The 21,168-nt window shown below is 43.9% G+C and overlaps 2 protein-coding genes and 1 long non-coding RNA gene across 3 annotated transcripts in view; 2 read left to right on the top strand and 1 right to left on the bottom strand.

Annotated features, from left to right (window-relative positions):
- The window catches only part of LOC128444271 (NACHT, LRR and PYD domains-containing protein 12-like), a 330,858-nt gene that overhangs the window by 149,736 nt on the left and 159,954 nt on the right, over positions 1-21,168 (top strand). The window lies entirely within an intron of this gene.
- Positions 1-21,168, top strand: part of LOC128444274 (NLR family CARD domain-containing protein 3-like) — a 146,184-nt gene that overhangs the window by 85,110 nt on the left and 39,906 nt on the right. Inside the window, exons 5-10 of the mRNA XM_053426661.1 lie at positions 16,162-16,281; positions 16,738-16,940; positions 17,169-18,793; positions 18,848-19,185; positions 19,872-20,045; positions 20,582-20,755. Coding sequence (XP_053282636.1) covers positions 16,162-16,281; positions 16,738-16,940; positions 17,169-18,793; positions 18,848-19,185; positions 19,872-20,045; positions 20,582-20,755 — 2,634 coding nt within the window. The remainder of the gene's footprint in view (positions 1-16,161; positions 16,282-16,737; positions 16,941-17,168; positions 18,794-18,847; positions 19,186-19,871; positions 20,046-20,581; positions 20,756-21,168) is intronic.
- Positions 9,047-10,312, bottom strand: LOC128444318 (uncharacterized). The gene is made up of 3 exons (XR_008339141.1): positions 10,165-10,312; positions 10,002-10,080; positions 9,047-9,388 (listed from the first exon to the last, which is right to left on the bottom strand). It is a non-coding gene; the product is annotated as an uncharacterized LOC128444318 (long non-coding RNA).

Here is a 21,168-nt window from a genome sequence, read left to right as displayed (position 1 = left end):
AGCAGGATTTGTGGTTATCAGGTTCACTTCAGTTTAGTTTTTTCAGTTCTACGAAGCTCGTCCACTTCTTAACCAGGTCAATCACCATGGTAACTTCTGATGACAGCTAACCTGCTCCAGGTTAAGTTGGAGATCAACCCGTATAGAAGCTCCGCCCACTGACCACAGTGACTCTACACTGTTGTGTGGTGCACACTCTCCTTAAAGGGACGGATAAGGGAAGTTTAAATCAACGTCTGGTTGGTTCAGTTGATCTCTAACTCACCCAGAACATCTCAATGTCTCCAGACTCATCCTGTCCCCAAAACACCAGAGGACCTCAGCTTCCTGGAGACAGGTCCATGTGTGTGTCCTCAGAGACAGTGTGTGTCCTCAGGGACAGTAAGACAGTGTGTGTCCTCACAGTCAGTGAGACAGTGTGTGTCCTCAGAGACAGTGAGATAGTGTGTGTCCTCAGAGACAGTGAGACAGTGTTTGTCTTTAGAGACAGTGTGTGTCCTCAGAGACAGTGAGACAGTGTGTGTCTTTAGAGACAGTGTGTGTCCTCAGAGACAGTGAGACAGTGTGTGTCCTCAGAGTCAGTGAGACAGTGTGTGTCCTCAGAGACAGTGAGACAGTGTGTGTCTTTAGAGACAGTGTGTGTCCTCAGAGACAGTGAGACAGTGTGTGTCCTCAGAGTCAGTGAGACAGTGTGTGTCCTCAGAGACAGTGAGACAGTGTGTGTCTTTAGAGTCAGTGTGTGTCCTCAGAGACAGTGAGACAGTGTGTGTCCTCAGAGTCAGTGAGACAGTGTGTGTCCTCAGAGACAGTGAGACAGTGTGTGTCCTCAGAGACAGTGAGTGTCCTCAGAGTCAGTGAGACAGTGTGTGTCCTCAGAGACAGTGAGACAGTGTGTGTCTTCTTGTCTTCCACTCGTCTTGTTAGTAAACAACAGATTCAGATCTCGTGGCCTCGAGTTATTTATCTCGTTCACACGTTATTATGTCGTGGTCACGTAATATATTTTGACCAGATGCCACCAGGGGGCGCTGTAACTTACACAAGCTGGACCACAGCTGACAGCCTCACACGAGGGACAGAGACGGTGTCGTCTTCATCTGATCTGAGACAGTTTGTCCTCTCACTTCATCAGTGAAGAACTGATCAGGTGGATCTTTGTCACAGCTCTGAGATCAGTGGGACTGAAGCCTCTCCTCATCACATGGTAACCAGGAGCTCTTTATACAGAGCAGAACCTCTGCTGAGGTCCATCTGTCTCCTCTGGTCCCAGTTTGTCAGAAGCAGATGTTCATCAACACACAGTGAAACATGGCTTCACCTGTAACAGCAGTAAATCCACCTCTCAGGTGTCCACTCTGCACTTTGACATGCAGAGGACACACACTGAGCTCTTAGCGTGTTCATTCCAACACGTGAACATGAAGCAGAGAGGAAGCTGCTCCACCTCTGAACAGGACTGAAGTCCCTGCTGCTCTTTCTACTGGATGAGCTGCATCACTGACTCACAGCTGATGAAGTGAGTCTCTGTGACACTGATGTCTTCTTCTCTCAACAGGTGGAGGTGGAGGTGATCTTCGTGGAGCTGTGTGTGAAGAGGACAGTGTGAAGAGGACAGTGTGTGTGGACGGAGGCTGAGCTGTGTCCTGAGGATCCAGAGGCTGAAGCAGCAGCAGCTTGTGTGTAGTCTCCAATCTACACAACCCCTAATCTGCATGTGTTTGTGAGATGAAGCCGGAGCACCTGGAGAAAACACGGGGAGAACATGCAGACTCCACACAGGAAGACCCCATCTGAACCGGATTCAAACCAGCAACCCTCCTGCCCCGATTGTGTTTATTTACATGAAGAATGTGTTTATTGAAATGACACAACACAAGCAGAATATATAAACCCTCTATAAAGAGTCACATACAGTGTGTTTAAGTTTGTCTTTATTATTGTCCACCTTTGTCCCTCAGTGTGTCTCCATGTGTGTAGAACCACATTCTGTGTATATGTTTGTTTATGATCTTAAAGTTCCTGGATTCACGTCACAAATTGATTTAGTTCAACACAAAGTTCAACACATTGAAATCACTTTGAGTTTAAAATCAGAGTTTTGTCTTTGACACAAAAGATCAAAACTCTGGACTTAAAAATGGGACGTTTTCATTTCTGCATCAGGTGCAGAGCGGTGGTGGCTTTTCTACTTTTGACCCACAGGTGGCGCTGCAGTATAACAGCAGCACATCCCAGTCAAAGCCTTTATATTCAGTCTAGGAGTCAAACACATGGATCATTTCCTCTGTGACAAACCAGATGTAACGAGAAGAAAAACATCTCAGAGAGAAAAGTTCTGTTTCTACTTGTCTCTGCTTTAATGCTCAATAAACATCCTTCCACCGACTTCACTGGAATCATGACTCAGCTTTTCTTTCCTCTTCAAACAAACTGGTGGAAACATCTCGTCCTTGGTGCAGGTAAAAGAACAAAATCACCAGTTTGACATAATGGAAACCAGCAGAAGAAAAGTGAATGAGACATTTACAGAATGAAGAAGAGTCGATGAAGAGCAGAGCATCTTTAAGTCTCTGAGGAAACTGTTTAATAAACATTTTACCATATTTAATAGAAAACTGACCCGAGGACTTTTCATACAAACCCTAACCCACTAATAAGGAAAAGTTTGTGATCGTAATGAAATTCTACATCTGATCAATATGTCTCAATATAAACAGCCTGACAGCAGATCAATACATTTATTATGGATTATTTATCAGTGGATTTCATTCATTCACCATCACATCCAGTTGATGCACATTCCTCAACCTCTGCTCGGGTTTCAGGTTCGAGAGGATTTGTGGGAAAAGTCTCTGAAGTTCAGATGAAGATGATATTTATGTTTAGTAGAAGCAGTTTGAGATGAGATGGTGAAAGATCTTCGGTCCAGAAGGAGAAGAGCTCCAGACAGAACCACTTCTCCTCCCGGGGTTTATTCTCATTATATGAACGTTTTCTTCAACGTGGAACAAATCTAAATCCTCCTGTTGTTCTCCTCTCTGACTCAACGTGGAGGATTTGTCTTCACTTTGTGCTGTGTGACTTTAAATGGAATATTAAAATAAAATGTCCCTTTCATTGAATATATTGAAAATATATAGAACAGAACTCCATGTGTTTATCTGTTCATTGTTTCTACCTGAAGTTCTTTGCTCTGTTTTCTCCTCAGGATCATTAAACTCTTGTCTTCAGTCCGGTTCTGGCTGGTTTGGGAACAGATTGGATTTGATCTGGTGCAGTTAATGGAGCTCACTGATTGGATTGAGGGCGACCACATGGCTTCCTGCTGTTTTACAGAAGAAACATCTTTAAAATACTTCACTGTGGAAACTGTGGAACTTAAAATGCAAAGTGAGAAAGAAAAGAAAAAAAAAACATATGTTCTCTGGACTGGATGAGAAGAGAGAAGAACTTTAAATAGAATGGACATAACAATTAACATGGAGAAGACGTCAGCATCTGTCAATCATAAAGTGGAACCTTGAATTATCACCTCCAGCAGAGAGGTTCTGTTTTCATCTGTTTGTGATGTGAACAGTTCCTGGATCTGATCTCAACACACGTATGATGATTGATATGTTAAATCTTCTGCTTATAGTTAATGTTGGTCTTTTTGTGTAAAAACCTTTTATTAAGAATCCTTTTGAGATTTGTGACAAACATGAACATATGATATATATCATCTCTTTTTCTTTCTGACTCTTCCTCCACCTCCGTCTTTCTCTCAGGAATCTTTAGGAGCAGCAGCTACATGGACGTGCGCTGGTTTCCCTTCGACGTGCAGCGACCTGAAGTTCGGCTGGTGGACGTTCGGCGGCTGGTCTCTGGACCTGCAGATGATCGAGGCCGAGTCACCGGATACATCTCCAACAGAGAGTGGGACCTCGAGGGTAAGAGTCACCGTGCTGCTCTTCAAACAGGACACGTTTTCACTTTACTTACACTGAAGGATTTTAAGGTTTCTAACACTCTGAGTGAAGTTGTTGAAATATGAGGTAAAGTTCACTACGAGGACAAAAACAGGTGAGAACGTGGAGATCACAGTGAAAGGTGATGAACGTCTGCAGCAGCCTCCTCTCCTCTGAGGAGCTGTTCAGGACGGTGGAGCCTGGAGCTGTTGAAGCTCCTGCAGACCTTCACCCTCTGACCTCTGCTGTGAATGTTCCTGTGTCTACGCTGGGACTTTACTTCCTGTGATGTCATTTCATGGAGAATCAGGATCATGAAAACAACAATAATCAATTGATCCGGATTAAGCAGAAGGACGACGGCAGCGTTTGCATTTTAATTAATTAATGAGTTAATACTGATTAATGAACAGTTCAGTCCTGGTCTTTACTAATTATTTACATCACGCTGATAAGTAAATGTTTAAAAACACATTTAAAATTTGGTTTTATTCTACTCACTGTAGCAGGATTACAGAGGTGAGAGGTCAAAGGTCACAGACGGGAGGATTAATGATATAATAGGTTGTGGTTATTATCCTGTCTGGGGATTTAATCCGTCTCTGGCTGATACGTTATAGAAACAGATGATTGTCCTGCTGATGAAACCTGAGCAGCTTCATTAGCCTCAGTTCTTCTGCAGCAGGAACATCTGAGAGACGTGTTTCACACCTTCTGACTCATTTCAGGTGTGATGGCTTCGCTCCTGTTTAACCAACAGTTTGAAAACCTGATGTGATGAGAAACTGTGACTGTGGAGTTTGTCTTCCAGAGGTTCCCGGCCTCAGGAACGAGCGTTTCTACGACTGCTGCAAGGAGCCGAACCCTGACGTGACCTTCACCCTGGTGATGAGGAGGAGGAGGTCCTCATCTCCACCCTCGCTCTCCTCGTCTTCCTGCTGCCCAACGACTCCGGAGAGAAGATCTGGCTGGGTGAGGACGCAGCTCCGTGTGTCGAGCTTTAAACCTGAGACTCGTTTAGAAACCTGAGTTTCAGCTTCTTCCCGTGTTGAGATCAACTGATCCGGATCCTGACACCTTCTCCAAACGCCAAGAGAACATGTGAAAAACAATCGGCTTCATTTTGAAGTTTTATCAGAAGAGAACTAGAATCACACCCGTACCCCGTTTAGACCAAAATCACAACCCACAGTTAATATAGTGATTTTTAAATCCTCCATTTTGCCGACAGTCATTTTGAATAAGGATCAGTTCTGACACCGGAGTATTGATTTATTACAGTTTTCAGAAAACCAGCTTAACAATATGAAATATGATATTTAGGACCAGTGTGAACAGTTATCCTGTTACAAACCATCTGAGCTGCACAGAGAAGATTCCATGTGATCTACTGGTGTGTCCCTCTGCTCCCGACTGGTTTGAATTTGTCTCGTTCTACACGATTAACAGAAGTCGTTAATTAACCCGTTCACGCTCAGAGGAAATCACGGCACTGAACAGGATCCTGGAGCCAAACTGAAATCACCACATCAACAATGTGACGCGTTTAAAGATCCTCAGGTTGTGTGTCTTTGTGTGTGCGTCTCAGTTCATGAGCTTTTTCTTGATTTGGTTATGGCTATATTTTTCGATATGTGGCTTTTTTTTGTTTGTTTTCCTGCAATCACGCAGGTTGGGACACTCTCATGACCGTTGTTTAAATGATGTTAATAATTTTGGAGAGAGCAAAGGGCTCTTTTGTTAGCTTAGCTAAACTATCTTTTCCAATGGTCCGGCAGCCTCTAAAGCCTGAAACATGCTTCTGCGTTTTCACGGGCCCGTAAGCGCAAGAGCCCTTCCGGGTCCCTTACGTGCTGACGGGCGTCTCCCCACTTTTCTAAAATTTACGGCAAAGCTCCGCAAGCTCACTCAGCCCGCAAGGCTGTGATTGGTCTGCTCTACATCTCTTCTGGAGCTGCATTTCCGGTTTCAGGCCCCATAATACAGGCAGAAACAACGGGAGATTTAGAAGAATGAATATGGACCAAATAGAAGAGCGTTTGGCAGAAGAGATCCGAAAGTATGTCCACTTGTATAACCCGTCACTGACTGGCGTATTTGTCCGCCTGAAAAAGGCTACAAGGAGCCGCAGTAGCTATGTAAATAAACAATCGATGAAGAAGAAAGAAGGCGTCTCTCAGGTCGTCTTCGACAAAAAGCATTACTCCGCCTAGTGTTCTGGCGCGGAATTGCTTTGTAAGACGCGCAACGGTTGGGGAAGCATGAATGACAACGAGTCTTGCGCCACAGCGGCGTGAAAAGACGCAGACGCAGTCGCAGAAGCATGTTTCAGGCTTAAGCCTATTTGTAGGGAATGTGTTCTCACTTTGTTTGGGAAGGTGGGGCGGGGGGAGGGGGGGGGGCAAGTTCTTAAGTGTGTGTTTTTTGTGTTGTTCTCCTTTATGCGGTTATCAGTGTGTTTCAAGGGCGTTACATGTTCACATCACTGTACTTACATATGCATCCTAGTCTTTCTTTAAGAGGTGGTGGCATTACTTTTACTAACTGGAATGTCCGTGGATTAGGGCATGCAATTAAAAGGGCAAAAGTATTCTCTCATTTGAAGTCCTTACCTGCAGACATTATATTCCTACAGGAAACGCATATGAAGTCCACTAGAGCAAAGTTTCTTAGATGCCGCTGGGTCAATCAAATATTCCAGTCTACATTCTCCAGTAAAGCTGGTGGAGTGGCTATTTGATTAGCAAAACTATCCCATTTAGACATGATTCCACCACGTGTGACCCAAATGGCAGATATGTTGTAGTGACGGGCCACATTCATTCACACCATGTCACACTTTTAAATGTATATGGTCCCAATTCTGATGACCCAGATTTTTTCTGTAAGGTCTTCAATTTACTGCCCAGTCTCTCAGATACGCATGTGATCATAGGTGGTGACTTCAACTGTGTGCTTGAGGATTTTCTGGACAGATCAGCCCAAACAAACCTGGGGCCTTCTGCTGCCTCCACAGCCTGGAATCATCTAATGTTATCCACACATCTAGTTGATATATGGAGGCTTCAGCACCCCACACATAGGGATTATTCTTTTTTCTCACAAAGACACAAATCTTTCTCTAGAATCGACTATTTTTTGCTTGACTCAAACTTGATTTCAAATGTGATCTCCACCTCATATCATAATATTCTAATTTCTGATCACTCTCCGATATCATTGGTGCTTGACCTCAACCATAAGAAACAGAGCTTTAGTTGGCGTTTCCACCCTTCACTTCTCTCCGACTCCTCGTTTTCTCAGTTCATTTCTGCTAGGATCTCAGATTTTTTGGAAACAAATGATAATCTAGAGGTTACAGACTCCACCTTATGGGAAGCTTTCAAGGCTGTGCTTAGAGGACACATTATTTCTTTTGAAAACTCAATGAGGGAAAAAAAGAAGAAGCGCCTTTTAGAAATTGAAAAGGATCTAACGCAACTAGAAGCTGACTATAAATCTTCTGCTTCTTCTGTCACCCTACAGAATATTCTTAAACTGAGGTATGAATATAACGATATACTATCTGCCCAAGTACAGGACCAACTGTTTAAATTGAAACATAAACAATTTGAACTTGGAGACAAGCCCCAGAAGCTACTAGCCCGACAGCTGAGAGGTTTGCAGGCTAGCAGAGCTATACATAAAATCAAATCAAAATCTGGGGACATTATCACTGACCCAAGCAATATAAACAAGCGCTTCAGGGAATATTATCAACAATTATATACATCCAAAGCTAAAGGGGACACCTCTGCGTGGCTGGAGAACCTGAACCTCCCCAAGTTAAATGACGAGGCATGTGAAGCGCTTAACGCTGACATTACTGCTCAAGAGCTTCTGGATGCTATAAAATCCTTTCCCAATGGTAAAAGTGCTGGCCCAGATGGTTTTGGAATCGAACTATATAAGAAATTCCCTGAACAGCTGACTCCACTCTTGCTCAGGATGTTTAACCACTCATTTGAAACTCAAAAATGTCCAAACTCCTTGTATGAAGCCAACATCTCACTTATTCCAAAAGAAGGGAGAGATGAGACTGAAACCTCATCCTATCGTCCAATTGCATTGCTGAACTCTGATATGAACATTTTACTAAATTGATGGCAAATAGGTTAAACAAACACATCGCCTCCATTATTCATGCAGACCAAACTGGTTTCATTCATGGTAGGTTCTCCTTTTTTAATGTTAGAAGATTAATGAACATAATGTACCATAACTACAGTAAGGATCAGAAAGTGGCAGTCCTCTGCTCAGATGCGGAGAAAGCGTTTGATCAGATAGAGTGGGCATATATGTGGAGGGTATTGGAGGAATTTGGATTTGGTGACCGTTTTGTCTCCTGGATTAAAATTGTATACGCCCACCCTTCCTCTTCCATTCTAACAAATCAAGAAAGGTCAGCTCCATTTCCATTACATCGTGGGACGCGCCAGGGCTGCCCCCTTAGCCCGCTCCTCTCTGCGATTGGTATTGAGCCCCTTGCTATTAGTATCAGGCAGCACAGCTCTCTTGAACCCATTCACCTGGGAGATGTGGACCACCATCTATCCCTATATGCAGATGATGTTGCAATTTGCATGTATCGCGCCAGGAAACACACTGAAAAATTATTTTAAACGATATTGACGACATAATTTATATGATGTAAATGATCAAATATGCATCTCATACTTTGTATTCACCTTCTGTTGTCCAGGAGTTTTAATTTTACCACTTTTACCGACCACATTATTAAATCTGCAAATATCCATGTTTGATTTTAAAATCAGCACTTTGAATGTGAACGGAGCCAGAGCTGATTTTAAACTCATGGATATTAACATATGACTCCCTCAAGACCAAACAGTCGGCTATAGCCAACCTGCTGGGGGTCTCAGCACAGGGGGCTCTGGTCAGGTCCCGGTTTATGAACATGTAACCGATTTTAGGAGTGTAAAAGTGAATTACAGTATAATATAAGTTGGACTAACAATAAGACCAGGACCAGAATCAGAAGAGACCAAATTCGAGAGGAGCCACTATACTGAGCAACAACAATGAGGCAGACACAAGAGTAACAATTGAGTAGCCACTCTTATATTTTACAGTGAACAAAGTAATTTGTCTGGTTCGTACAAAATGCAAAATATTATACCAAACAGTAAGAAAAATAAAAAAGTAGTGTGCACACTTAAAACAAAAATGTCTGTTGGGGCCCTTAAAATAAAAGGAGTTGTTGAAAGTTCACCTGATTCCAAGGTTCCTTGTAGTGTAATGTGAGTGTATTATTTGTGTGAATGAGTGTGTACGTGAATATCTCCTCGGTGCTAATCTTCAATCAGGGTAGTTGGCTCGCCATCTTTCACAGCAGGAAGTTGTCCTGAACCTCAGACTCTCAGTCCTCTAAAAAACCTGACCTGTAGACAGGGTCACACAATACATTCAACACTATCCATTCTCAGATGCATCATTAGGGATATCAGATGTCAAAAGATGCACACAATTACATCTTATTCTGACAAATCTTCATCTCTATTCAATTCTCAAATCTCTATCTTTGTTGTACAACGTTCAATCTTTAGTGTATCATTCATGAGAACTAAATATTAAAGTGCTCACACATTTACCTGTTCATGTGAACAGTTTAAATAATACTTATGGCAAGTAACCATTAACATACAAAACCATTAATTATAAACATCTGAACCATGTGCAAATAACATAACAGTACACATTTTGAGGTAGACTCAGAGGTATTAAAGAATTGTGCTTAGTTCACTCTTACACTATAGGCCTATTCATGTCCGAGATCTGCACCAAAAACTACCCTCTAATTGCTTTAAACTCAGTTGGAATAACATCAATGTCTTCAATAAATTGCACAATACAAAATAAACTATTGTTTTATATTCATCACATTCACAACATATCAAATTACTCTTTTTTCCCAAATATCACCACTGCTTTCTTTCAGCACACGGAAAACAACAGGAAAATAGCACCAGAGCAGCTAAAGAGCAAATTTCTCACCGTTGCTCTGTGTATCAAGGTGGAGCACGCCGATGCCGAACCTCGTAGCAGCTCTCCGGAGGACAGGCAAGCAGTTAGCCTGCTAAGCACAGAGCTAGCATTAGCATGGACACCGACGGTAAGCGTCAAGCTATCTTTTCATCGGATAATTAACACGTCTTACCGACGTAACTCTCCTTCGTTCAGCCACTTGGCTCCGGACCTCCACTGGGTAAGTGCTCCGACTCTTTTTTCCTTTTTAACAGGTTTCACTCTGGGTTTTTTTCTCTAGTTTTCCTCTTCTCCTTAACACACAGCTGCCCTCGCTTCCCGGGCCGAGATCCGAAAAGACCGGAAGAGCAACGCGACTGCACTTCCTCTCCGAGCCGACAGGCTGAGCGAGGCCTGCGTAGCTTCTGATTGGCTGCTGAGAACTAGGTACCCCACGTGGGACCATGCGAGTTGAGCGGTGCATTCAAAACAAATAAGATAATCAAAGCAAACAGTCTCTCTTCTTTTACGGTACTAAATTAACAGTGTTTCTTACACCTGGTTACAAACATCTCACAGATGGATGCCCCCTCCCAGTTCTTCTTTGGGTTGGAGCAGAAAAATGGACAAAGGAAGACCATTCACTGTTTACGAACGGGTAGCGGCTCTGAAGTCTCAGACTCGTCTGAGATCAGGAAGTGTGCTACCGGTTTCTATAGAGACCTCTTTAAGAGTGAGTGGTCAAGTAATCCAGATGTGCACAGCAGTTTTCTGAATGGTCTCCCTCAGGTTAGCAGGAACAGCAACACAGAGCTAGCTGCAGACATTACGAAGGAAGAGCTGCACAGAGCCACCATGAGCCTGCAGAGCGGCAAAGCTCCAGGGATAGACGGCCTTCCTGCTGATTTCTCTAAGTCCTTCTGGGACATCTTAGGACAGGATCTGCTCGAGGTAGTCAACAACAGTTTACAGAATGGAAGGCTACATCTGAGCTGCAGGAGGGCCGTCATCACCCTGCTGCCAAAGAAGGGAGACCTTCAAGAGTTAAAGAACTGGAGGCCGGTCTCTCTGTTGTGCACGGATTACAAAATCCTGTCCAAAGCTCTGGCCCTCAGACTAAGGGAGGTGATGGCGTCCGTCATCCACCCTGACCAGACTTACTGTGTGCCCGGCAGGCTCATAAGTGACAATGTCACTTTGATTCCAGATGTTTTGGACCTCTCCAGTTCATTGGCAATAGAGACTGGTCTTATTTCCATAGACCAGGAAAAGGCTTTTGACCGGGTTGAACACCAGTACTTATGGCAGACTCTGGCTGCTTTTGGGTTCAACCCAGGCTTTATAGCCATGATCCGGGTTTTCTATACAGACATTGTTCTTAAAGTAAATGGTGGGCTGAGTGCTCCTTTTAACATTAAGAGAGGGGTGAGGCAGGGCTGCTCTCTCTCTGGGATGTTTTACTCTCTGGCCATCGAGCCTCTGCTCCATAAGCTAAGGAAGGTTTTAAAAGATCTGTTTTTCCCCCAGTGTAGTGTGTCTTTTAAATTATCTGTGTATGCAGACGATCTAATTATACTTGTGAACACACAAAAAGACATTGATCTTTTATCTGATACTGTAAATGATTTTGGTTTTATCTCTTCTGCAAAGGTGAACTGGGGGAAGAGCGAGGCTCTGATGGTTGGAGAGAAGCTGGGGGATCGGCTCAGGCTGCCTGCAGGTCTGGCCTGGAAGAAAGGAGGACTCCAATATCTCGGAGTCTTCCTGGGAGATGAGACCCACATCAAGAAAAATTGGAATTATGTCCTACAAAATGTCAAAGGCAGACTTACAAAATGGAAGTGGCTGTTGCCCAAGATGTCATACAGAGGCCGGACCTTAATAATAAACAATCTGGTCTCATCTACCCTGTGGCACCGGCTGGCCTGTGTCGATCCTCCACCTTCTCTCCTGGCAGAGGTACAACGGGTTTTAATAGATTTCTTTTGGGGCAGGATGCACTGGATCCCACAGAGTGTCCTTTTCCTTCCTACAGAGGAGGGGGGGCAGGGCCTGGTCCATCTGGCCAGCAGGGGCGCTGCCTTCCGCCTTCAGTTCTTACAGAGATTGCTGACCGGGCCAAGGGACGCTCTGTGGAGACCTCTGTCCCGGTGCATCCTGCAACATTTTAACAGCCTGGGTCTGGATTTTAGCCTGTTTTTAATGAATGATAATGTTGTATATTCAGCTTTAACATGGTTATATACAATGATGGCATGTTACTGTTGTAAATTCTAACATGTTTATATACAATGATGACATGCTTCCTCCTAAGTTTTGAGTTTGAGTTATTCGTCCCCCTCTTTGGAATGATCTTTGACCTATCGTAAAGTATCTGACCTGCTAAGGGAGGAGCAAAGATTTGGCGGTTGACTTCAACTTGAAGTTACTAAAAACATGTCCAAATTTAGGCATAGACCCTATGTGCTACGTCATTTGATCTATAGCTTTGTTTACAACACCTCCTCTTTAAAAAGGTCTTGCCTGGCCGAGGCGAGCCAGATTTTCACTATCTGGCCTTTGTGATTTCTCCGGGCATACCATGGAGCCCGTCTGACCTGTGAAACTTCTGTTTAATAAATTCTGTTATGCTGCAAGTTCTGGGTCCGCGTCTCCTCTCTTCAAACACCAACTTCGACAAGACACTGCTGCTTCAAAGATACGACAATAACAAGATAGTCTCACCATCTCTTCCTGGTTTTTATAAGAGTGTTTTTAAAGTCTGGAACCTTTTAAAAAAAGAGCGAAGGCTACAGGGGGACTCCCTGCACTGGCTGCTGCAAGAGCATGTACGGGACCATTCTAGATCCCCCCCGCTGGGCACAAGGCACCCTCTCCCGACTGCTGCAGGCTGAGGGGTCTCTACGCTGGGCCAGGTGGTGGAGCTAGCCGATCCTGGATTAGAAGACCCCACAGGGCTGGCTAGCAAACTTGGCATCAGGTCAGAACGAACAATGGAGAGGGTGCTTGGCCACTGGAGGACAAGACTTGCAGATCAGGACATCTTGCTTTTAGACTCTTTTAAAGATGGGTCCTATTCCCCCAATGCTGAGGACCCTTTCCCCGCCACTTTCCTGGCACTGGATTTTAAGGATTGTTCTGGACCTCTGCTGCAGCCTGCTCGCCCGGTCTCCCTGGAGGGAGCTTCCGGGAAGACTTTATACTGACTTATGGTAAAAACTAGAGCTGTGAAATGATTAAAATTTTTAATCAAATTAATCACAGGTTTCTATGGATTAATCATGATTAATCACATAACCGATTTTCTCGGAATATTTTTGTGAAAACAAGATTTATGACATTTAACTTTTCTTTTGTGCTGCAACTCAGCAGTTCTTCAGCAGTTATCGTTGCTTTTCCATATGGAACATTAATATAATCTTCATCCTAAACAATATTCGGGCTCCTTAGCCATTGTGTGGTTGAATAAAACTGTTTTTTTTTAAATCAAACTGAAATTATTTGAGCTTCTTAGCCATAGGATGGTTGACATTTTTTATATTTTTGGTCACACAACCATTAACCACACCATGATACAATCTAATGCCTCTAAAGGCCCTCTTAGCTACTCGGTCTTTAGCCAGTTGGTGAGGCAAACTAACTTGTTCAAATTCTCTGACAGTAAAGCTGACCGCTTCTTTTGCACAATGTGTCCTGCGAGTGAGTCTGGTTTGGCGCATTCCACTTGAACGCCCCTCGCCGACCAACACATGCTTCGCGTTGCGGTGGTTAGGCGGGTATTGCTACGTCGAAACGATAACTTCTCGCAGAGTGTGCATATCACCTTGGTTTTACTGAATGTTCGATCTTTGTTTTTTTGGAACACGATCTTCCCATCCAGAAGGTCCTCAGGTTCATCAGAATTATCCATGTTGTTTGTTTGTTTGAATGGCAGCTGCCGTCTGACTGCATTACGCCGGGTTCACACCGGACGCGGAAGCGTAGCGTTGTGCCGCGGCTGCCTAGCGCCGTGAAGCGATCGTTTCGGCGTCGAGTCTATTTTTTCCGCTTGACGCGAGCGTATCGCGACAGGAAACACAATGATTTTAAACGATATAGATGACATATTTTATATGATATAAATGATCAAATATGCATCCCATACTTTGTATTCACTCTCGTTGTCTTGGAGTTTAAAACCAAAACGAGTCCGTCGATGCAGCTGCGGTTGCAGTCGCGGGACTATTCTGCCTTTACGCCACGCTTCGGCGTCGCTTCCGCGTCCGGTGTGAACCCGGCGTTAGAGCGGCAACTAGTGCAGAGGCGGCGGAATTGGAAGGTCCTTCTGCGCATGCGTTAAATGCGTTAAAAAAAAAAAACGAATTAATCCTGTAATTTAATCATAACGCGTTAACGCGTTATTTTTCACAGCTCTAGTAAAAACACTATACATTAAAAAACTGAATGGACGGAAAGACACTCCTTGGAGGAGCTATTTTGCCAGAGCCCAAGAAACCGGACCTCAGTGGAGGTCGCTGTACAAACCTCCACTGAGCAAGAGACATGGAGACCTCCAGTGGAGGTTGCTCCACGGCATAATGGCGGTGAATGCTTTTTTATCAATAATTAAGAACTCAGTGGAAGACAAATGCCCATTTTGTAATGTAAAAGAAACTCTCTTTCACTGTTTTTATGAGTGTCACCGTCTGTCTGATTTGTTTCAGTTTTTTTTACCAGTTTTAAAGAGGTTTTTAACAAGCAGGGTTTTATTTATGGTTTTAAATACACTCGCCAACAAAAACACAAAAGCCAGCTTTTAAACTTTGTTTTAGGGCAGGCTAAGATGGCCGTGTATATAACCAGGAAGAGGAAGGTGGAGCAAGACGTCCACATTGAGTCGGTCCCTGTCTGTGTCAACATGATCAAATCCAGAATATTGGTTGACTTTATTTTTTATAAAGCAGCAGGTGACCTGGACTCTTTTAATGATCTGTGGTGTTTTCAAGATGTTTTATGTTCTGTGACAGATCGAGAACTTGTTTATGCTGATTATCTTGTGTGATTTTATTTATTTATTCATAGCTAAACATGTATTTAAAAATAACTTATTAGGTGTTTCAATGTGTTGTGTCGACCAATAGTACCAAATAAAGTTGTTTTCAAAAATCTAAATCAAATCTCTCTCTCTGTATCTGTATCTGTCTCTCTGTGTGTGTGTCTCTCTCTCTCTCTCTCCCTCTCTGTCTGTCTCTCTCTCTCTCTCTCTCCCTCTCTCTCTCTCTCTCTGCCTCATGTAAACTTGTAGTTGTTCTACATGTATTTATGTATTGCTGATCTACACTGATGAGATCTAGACCTCATACTTATTACAGTGGGTGGATTTGCTTGTAAACACCTGGTTGGTACATCTTATCAATTCTGACATGTAACTAATAATTAATATTCACGACGATGTATAAATGTGACCTGACGTGGCAGAGTTCTGCAGATGGAGTCACACATTCAGCTCCAACACCAAATATAACAACCTTCAAATCACAGGAGGAAACATGGGTTAGGGTTAGCACACGCACACACACACACACACACACACACACACACACACACACAGTCACACACAGAGTCATATGATTTCCAGTAATTGCAGAGAGGAAATGAAAGTTTTCAGACTGGTTCTCACTTCAAGGAGCAGACGGAGGAGACGTGAAGTCTGAGGCTGGTGAGTGTTCAGCTACATTTATATTATTCATTCATATTATTTCACTGTCACTGACTCTGGGTCAGTTTTCTACTCGTGGACTTTAGAGAGAAGAAGATTCAGGATGAACTTCTGTCAGTCAATCAACAGTTTGACTCAACGCTGTGATTGGCTGAGTCCAACACATTAAACCTACAACTGTCTCAGGTTAAAGAAACACTGAGTTTACTACCTGGCTTCATTGTGTGTGTTTGAGCTCACAGTGTTTTTCCTCTCAGACTGAAGATGAGTGTTTATGAGGAGGAAGAGGACAGAGCAGAGTCTCCAGGGTCCAGCTGTCTGTCTCTGAAGAGTGACTGGTCCATGGAACCTCCTATATTCTTCAGTAATGAACCTGGACCCTCAACCACAAAGTAAGAGACCAGCTACAAACATGTGAAGCTCCAAACTGAATCCTCACAGAATGAACCAGTGAATGATGTGTTCTGAATAAAAACATGTTTGTGTTTGCAGAGGTCAGGACCACAGACTGAGAGCAGAGTCTCCAGGGTCCAGCTGTCTGTCTCTGAAGAGTGACTGGTCCAAAAATGAGCCTCCAAACTTCAGTAATGAACCTGGACCCTCACCCACAGAGTAAGAGACTGTTTCTACTGGGACCTGCTCTGAAGAGGATCTAGTTTCCTCTAGTGTGGCCCCTGCATTAGGACACAGCTTCATTGAAGTTGGTGACTAATCTCTCAGAATCACTCAAAGAGCTCAGACCTCCACCAAGAACCAACACGCTCCTTATGAAACCACTTTGAAATCCACTAGAGACTCATTCTGATTTGGATCTGCACCAAATTCCACACACTGGTAAACATCAGTCCTCTGAACATGTCTGTGAAAGAGGACCCCCCCCCCCCTCCCCCCATCTGGTTCACAGACCACAACCTTCCACCAAGTCTACTGGTAATCTGTTGTTTTTTTATAATCCCACTAACGAACCAACCAACACACAAACATACTGGGTGAAAACAAAACCTCCTTGACAGAAGTGATGACAACCTGTGACTGTGACATGTGAGTTATCAGGACATGTCTTCACAGGGAGAGGAAGAGGAGTCATGTTTCTGAGGAGGAGCAGTCGTCCTGCTGTGCTTCGTGTCAGGACGTCCTGAAGGATCCAATCTCCACCAGCTGTGGACACTGGTTCTGCAGACAGTGCATCACCTCATACTGGGACCAGTCTGGTTCTTCAGGAGACTCCTCCTGTCCCCAGTGTGGACAAAGATCCAGAACAGGAGCTGGAGGTCAGACAGCCGGTCAGAGCAGCACTGTACATGTGTCTGCTGATGTCTTCACTTCTGACAACAGCACATGTGGTTTTATTTTGTTCCTTCATACAGCATCAACATTTAACATCGTTAGAAAAGCACAAAGTTAAAAAGCTTTTATTTTCTGTAGTTTTTCTGAATCTGATGAAAACAATCAGCAGATTCTCAGATTCTCTGTCTCTCACATTGTTTCTTGTCTTTCAGCAGATCGTGGTCTGCAGGAGGTTTCAGATGAACATAAGCTCAGTGTGAGGAGGAGATGTGAACATGTGACTGAAGGAAGTGATGAAACAGGAAGTAGAACCCTCCTCAACAGGATCTACACTGAGCTCTACATCACAGAGGGACAGAGTGAAGAGGTTAATACTCAACATGAGGTGAGGCAGCTTGAGACGGCTTCCAAGAAGAAGATCCTCCAGGACACTCCCATCAAGGTCCAGGACATCTTTAAAGCCTCCACTGACCAGCAGAGCAGCATCAGAGTCGTCCTGACCAACGGCGTCGCTGGCGTTGGAAAAACCTTCTTGGTGCAGAAGTTCACTCTGGACTGGGCAGAGGGTTTAGAGAACCAGGATGTGGGTCTGCTGGCTGTGCTTTCGTTCAGGGAGCTGAACCTGGTGAAGGACCAGCAGCACAGTCTTCTCACGCTGCTCCATGTTTTCCATCCAGCGTTACAGAAGCTCACTGCAGAGACGCTCACTGTCTGTAAACCATTGTTCATCTTTGACGGCCTGGATGAAAGCAGACCTTCTCTGGACTTCAACCACAGGGAGCTTGTGTCTGAGGTCACACAGAGGTCATCAGTCAACGTGCTGCTGACAAACCTCATCCGGGGGAATCTGCTTCCCTCGGCTCTCGTCTGGATAACCTCCAGACCTGCGGCGGCCAATCAGATCCCTCCTTCATGTGTTGACAGGGTCACAGAAGTACGAGGCTTCACTGAGGCCCAGAAGGAGGAGTACTTCAGGAGGAGGTTCAGTGATGAAGAGCTGTGCAGCAGAATCATCTCACACATCAAGACGTCCAGGAGCCTCCACATCATGTGTCAAATCCCAGTCTTCTGCTGGATCAGTGCTACAGTTCTGGAGCACATGTTGACCACAGACCAGAGAGGAGAGCTGCCCAAGACCCTGACTGACCTGTACTCACACTTCCTGCTGGTTCAGACAAAGAGGAAGAACAACAAGTACGCTGAGGGACATGAGACGAGTCCACAGCAGCTGACGGAGGCTGACAGGGACGTTCTCCTGAAGCTGGGGAGGCTGGCGCTTAAACATCTGGAGGAAGGAAACATCATGTTCTACCAAGAAGACCTGGAGCGGTGTGGTCTTAATGTCACAGAGGCCTCGGTGTACTCAGGAGTTTGTACTGAGATCTTCAGAAGAGAGTGTGTGATCTTCCAGAAATCAATCTACTGCTTTGTTCATCTGAGCGTTCAGGAGTTTCTGGCTGCAGTCTACATGTTCCACTGTTACACCGAGAGGAACATAGAAGAACTCAACAGCTTCTTAGGAGCATATGGGAACACATGGGGTACCTTCTCCCTGGATGACCTCCTGAAGAGAACCATGAAGAAATCCCTCACCAGTACAAATGGTCATCTGGACCTGTTTGTTCGCTTCCTTCACGGCCTCAGTCTGGAGTCCAACCAGAGAGTCTTAGGAGGCCTGCTGGGTCAGAGAGAGAACAATCCAGAGATCATCCAGAGAGTCTCAGGATGGCTGCTGGGTCGGAGAGAGAACATTCCAGATATCATCCAGAGAGACTTAAGAGACCTGCTGGGTCGGACAGGGAACAATCCAGAGATCATCCAGAGAGTCTCAGGATGGCTGCTGGGTCGGAGAGAGAAAAATCCAGATATCATCCAGAGAGACTTAAGAGACCTGCTGGGTCGGACAGGGAACAATCCAGAGATCATCCAGAGAGTCATCAACAACCTGAAGAAGATGAAGAGTGATAAGATTTCTCCTGACAGAAGCATCAACATCTTCCACTGTCTGACTGAGATGAACGACCACTCAGTTCATCAGCAGATGAAACAGTTCCTGACATCAGAGAACAGATCAAAGGAGAAACTCTCTGGGATCCACTGCTCAGCTCTGGCCTACATGCTGCAGATGTCAGAGGAGGTTCTGGATGAGTTGAACCTGGAGAAGTTCAACACATCAGACCAGGGTCGACTGAGACTGATCCCAGCTGTGAGGAACTGCAGGAAGGCTAAGTGAGTCCAGACATGATCAATAACATGTTCAATCAGTGGAGATGAGTCGTTCTTCAAATACACACATACGACCATGTGGTGTGCAAGGGAGGTTATTGTTTATACTGTATATATATTTATATATATAGATATATATGATCACACAAACACTCTTCGAAATCACTGTCCGTACATCAGAAAGTTTACACATCTCCTGCCCTAAAACTAAAAACACACCTCCTCCGACTATACCTAAAAAAAAAAAGAGGTTAATGTATATACTGTATATATTTTTATTTATTTATACACAAAATATACACTTTATATATACATGATCAAACAGGAAGGCTCGGTGAGTCCAGACATGATCAATAACAATCAGTGGAGATGAGTCGTTCTTCAAATACACTCAGTGTGTGTGTGTGTGATAAAGTTATTATTATTATGTACACGTACATTCTCATTGTTCTCATGTCAGATGAGAACAACTAGATAGGTCACTGTGACCTTTGACCTCTGACCTCCTGAATCTAATGAGTTCCTCTGTTAGTCTGAATGAACGCTTGAACCAAATCTGAAAGGATTCTCTTGAGGAGTTTTTAACAAAGAGGGGATTTACCAGGGTGAGGGTCACATGATCACGTTTTGTATGAATGTTGTGTTTTCTGATTTAATTCTCATAGATTTGATATTTTCTTTAATTACAGACTCAGTGGTTGTGGACTCTCAGAGATTCACTGTGAAGTCGTGGCCTCAGCTCTGAAGTCAGACCCCTCACATCTGAGAGAACTGGATCTGAGTGACAACAAGCTGCAGGACTCAGGAGTGAAGCTGCTGTGTTCTGGACTGGAGAGTCCAAACTGTCGACTGGAGACTCTGAGGTCCTTAAATCCTTCTTCACTTTTCAGACTTTCTTTCTTATTGGGTCATTATTTATTTAAATTGTCTCAGTTCTGCTCTGCTCACTGTCCCTCAGTCATCTGTCACTCACCCAGCCTGTCAGTCACGTCCACCTCATCAACTCCATTCACCTGCACTCACCTGCTCCTGGTCACTAAGAAAGTGTCAGTAAATAACATGTGGACTGAGGCCGAGCACTCGTCCTCCTCAGGTTTTCAAAATAAGACACATTCTTATTGAAACACGTTGGACAGTTGATAATTATAGAAACAAACAGGAAGTGACATCAGGAGCCATCCCTACTTTAATCAGTGTTTAATTACACAAACCTGCTCAGTGACCAACACACAGAGAAGAAGCTGATGAATGAAACAATGGTCCAACATGTCTGATCTGATATTTATCTTCAGGTCACAGACTGGACTGAGGTCAGCAGCATGTTGAGAGTCTGTGTTGACATGATGACGATCCACAACAACAGGAGGACACATTCTAATATTCATATTTCTTTATCCAGGTTGTATCACTGCAGTCTGTCAGAGATCAGCTGTTCTTCTCTGGCTTCAGCTCTGAGGTCAAACCCCTCTCATCTGAGAGAACTGGATCTGAGATACAACAGCCTGCAGGACTCAGGAGTGAAGGAGCTGTGTGGTTTTCTACAGAGTCCAACCTGTCGACTGGAGACTTTGAGGTCAGTTCACTGACTGACTTTTAAATTAACTGACTTTTAGATCTCATATCTATAAAAACGCATTTATACCTAATTTATCATTTCATTCTAATTAAACATAATTCCTCTTCATACATAACTTGAATCCATTCATTAATCAATATGTGACATTTTAAATATTCAGCCACTTGTTAAAACACTGAGTTTAGTTCTGGATTTCCTAAACTGATCTGCAGGACAGAGACCGGGTCCAAATAATCTATTTGTACTGAATCAGGACTCGTTTTTAGTCCAACATGTCTGATTTCATATTTATCTTTTATGTTATGAGTCTGTGCTGACATGAGTATGTGTCTGTTATTTTTACACATTAACTCAGTTTAATTTACAGTTAAGTTTTATTCTTTATCCAGGTTGAGGTACTGCAGACTGTC

This window comes from Pleuronectes platessa, chromosome 7 (assembly GCF_947347685.1).
Source record: "Pleuronectes platessa chromosome 7, fPlePla1.1, whole genome shotgun sequence".
In the NCBI taxonomy this organism is placed as follows: domain Eukaryota; kingdom Metazoa; phylum Chordata; class Actinopteri; order Pleuronectiformes; family Pleuronectidae; genus Pleuronectes; species Pleuronectes platessa.
Note: the sequence above shows the minus strand (reverse complement) of the source record. Positions and strands in the feature narration are given on the sequence as shown.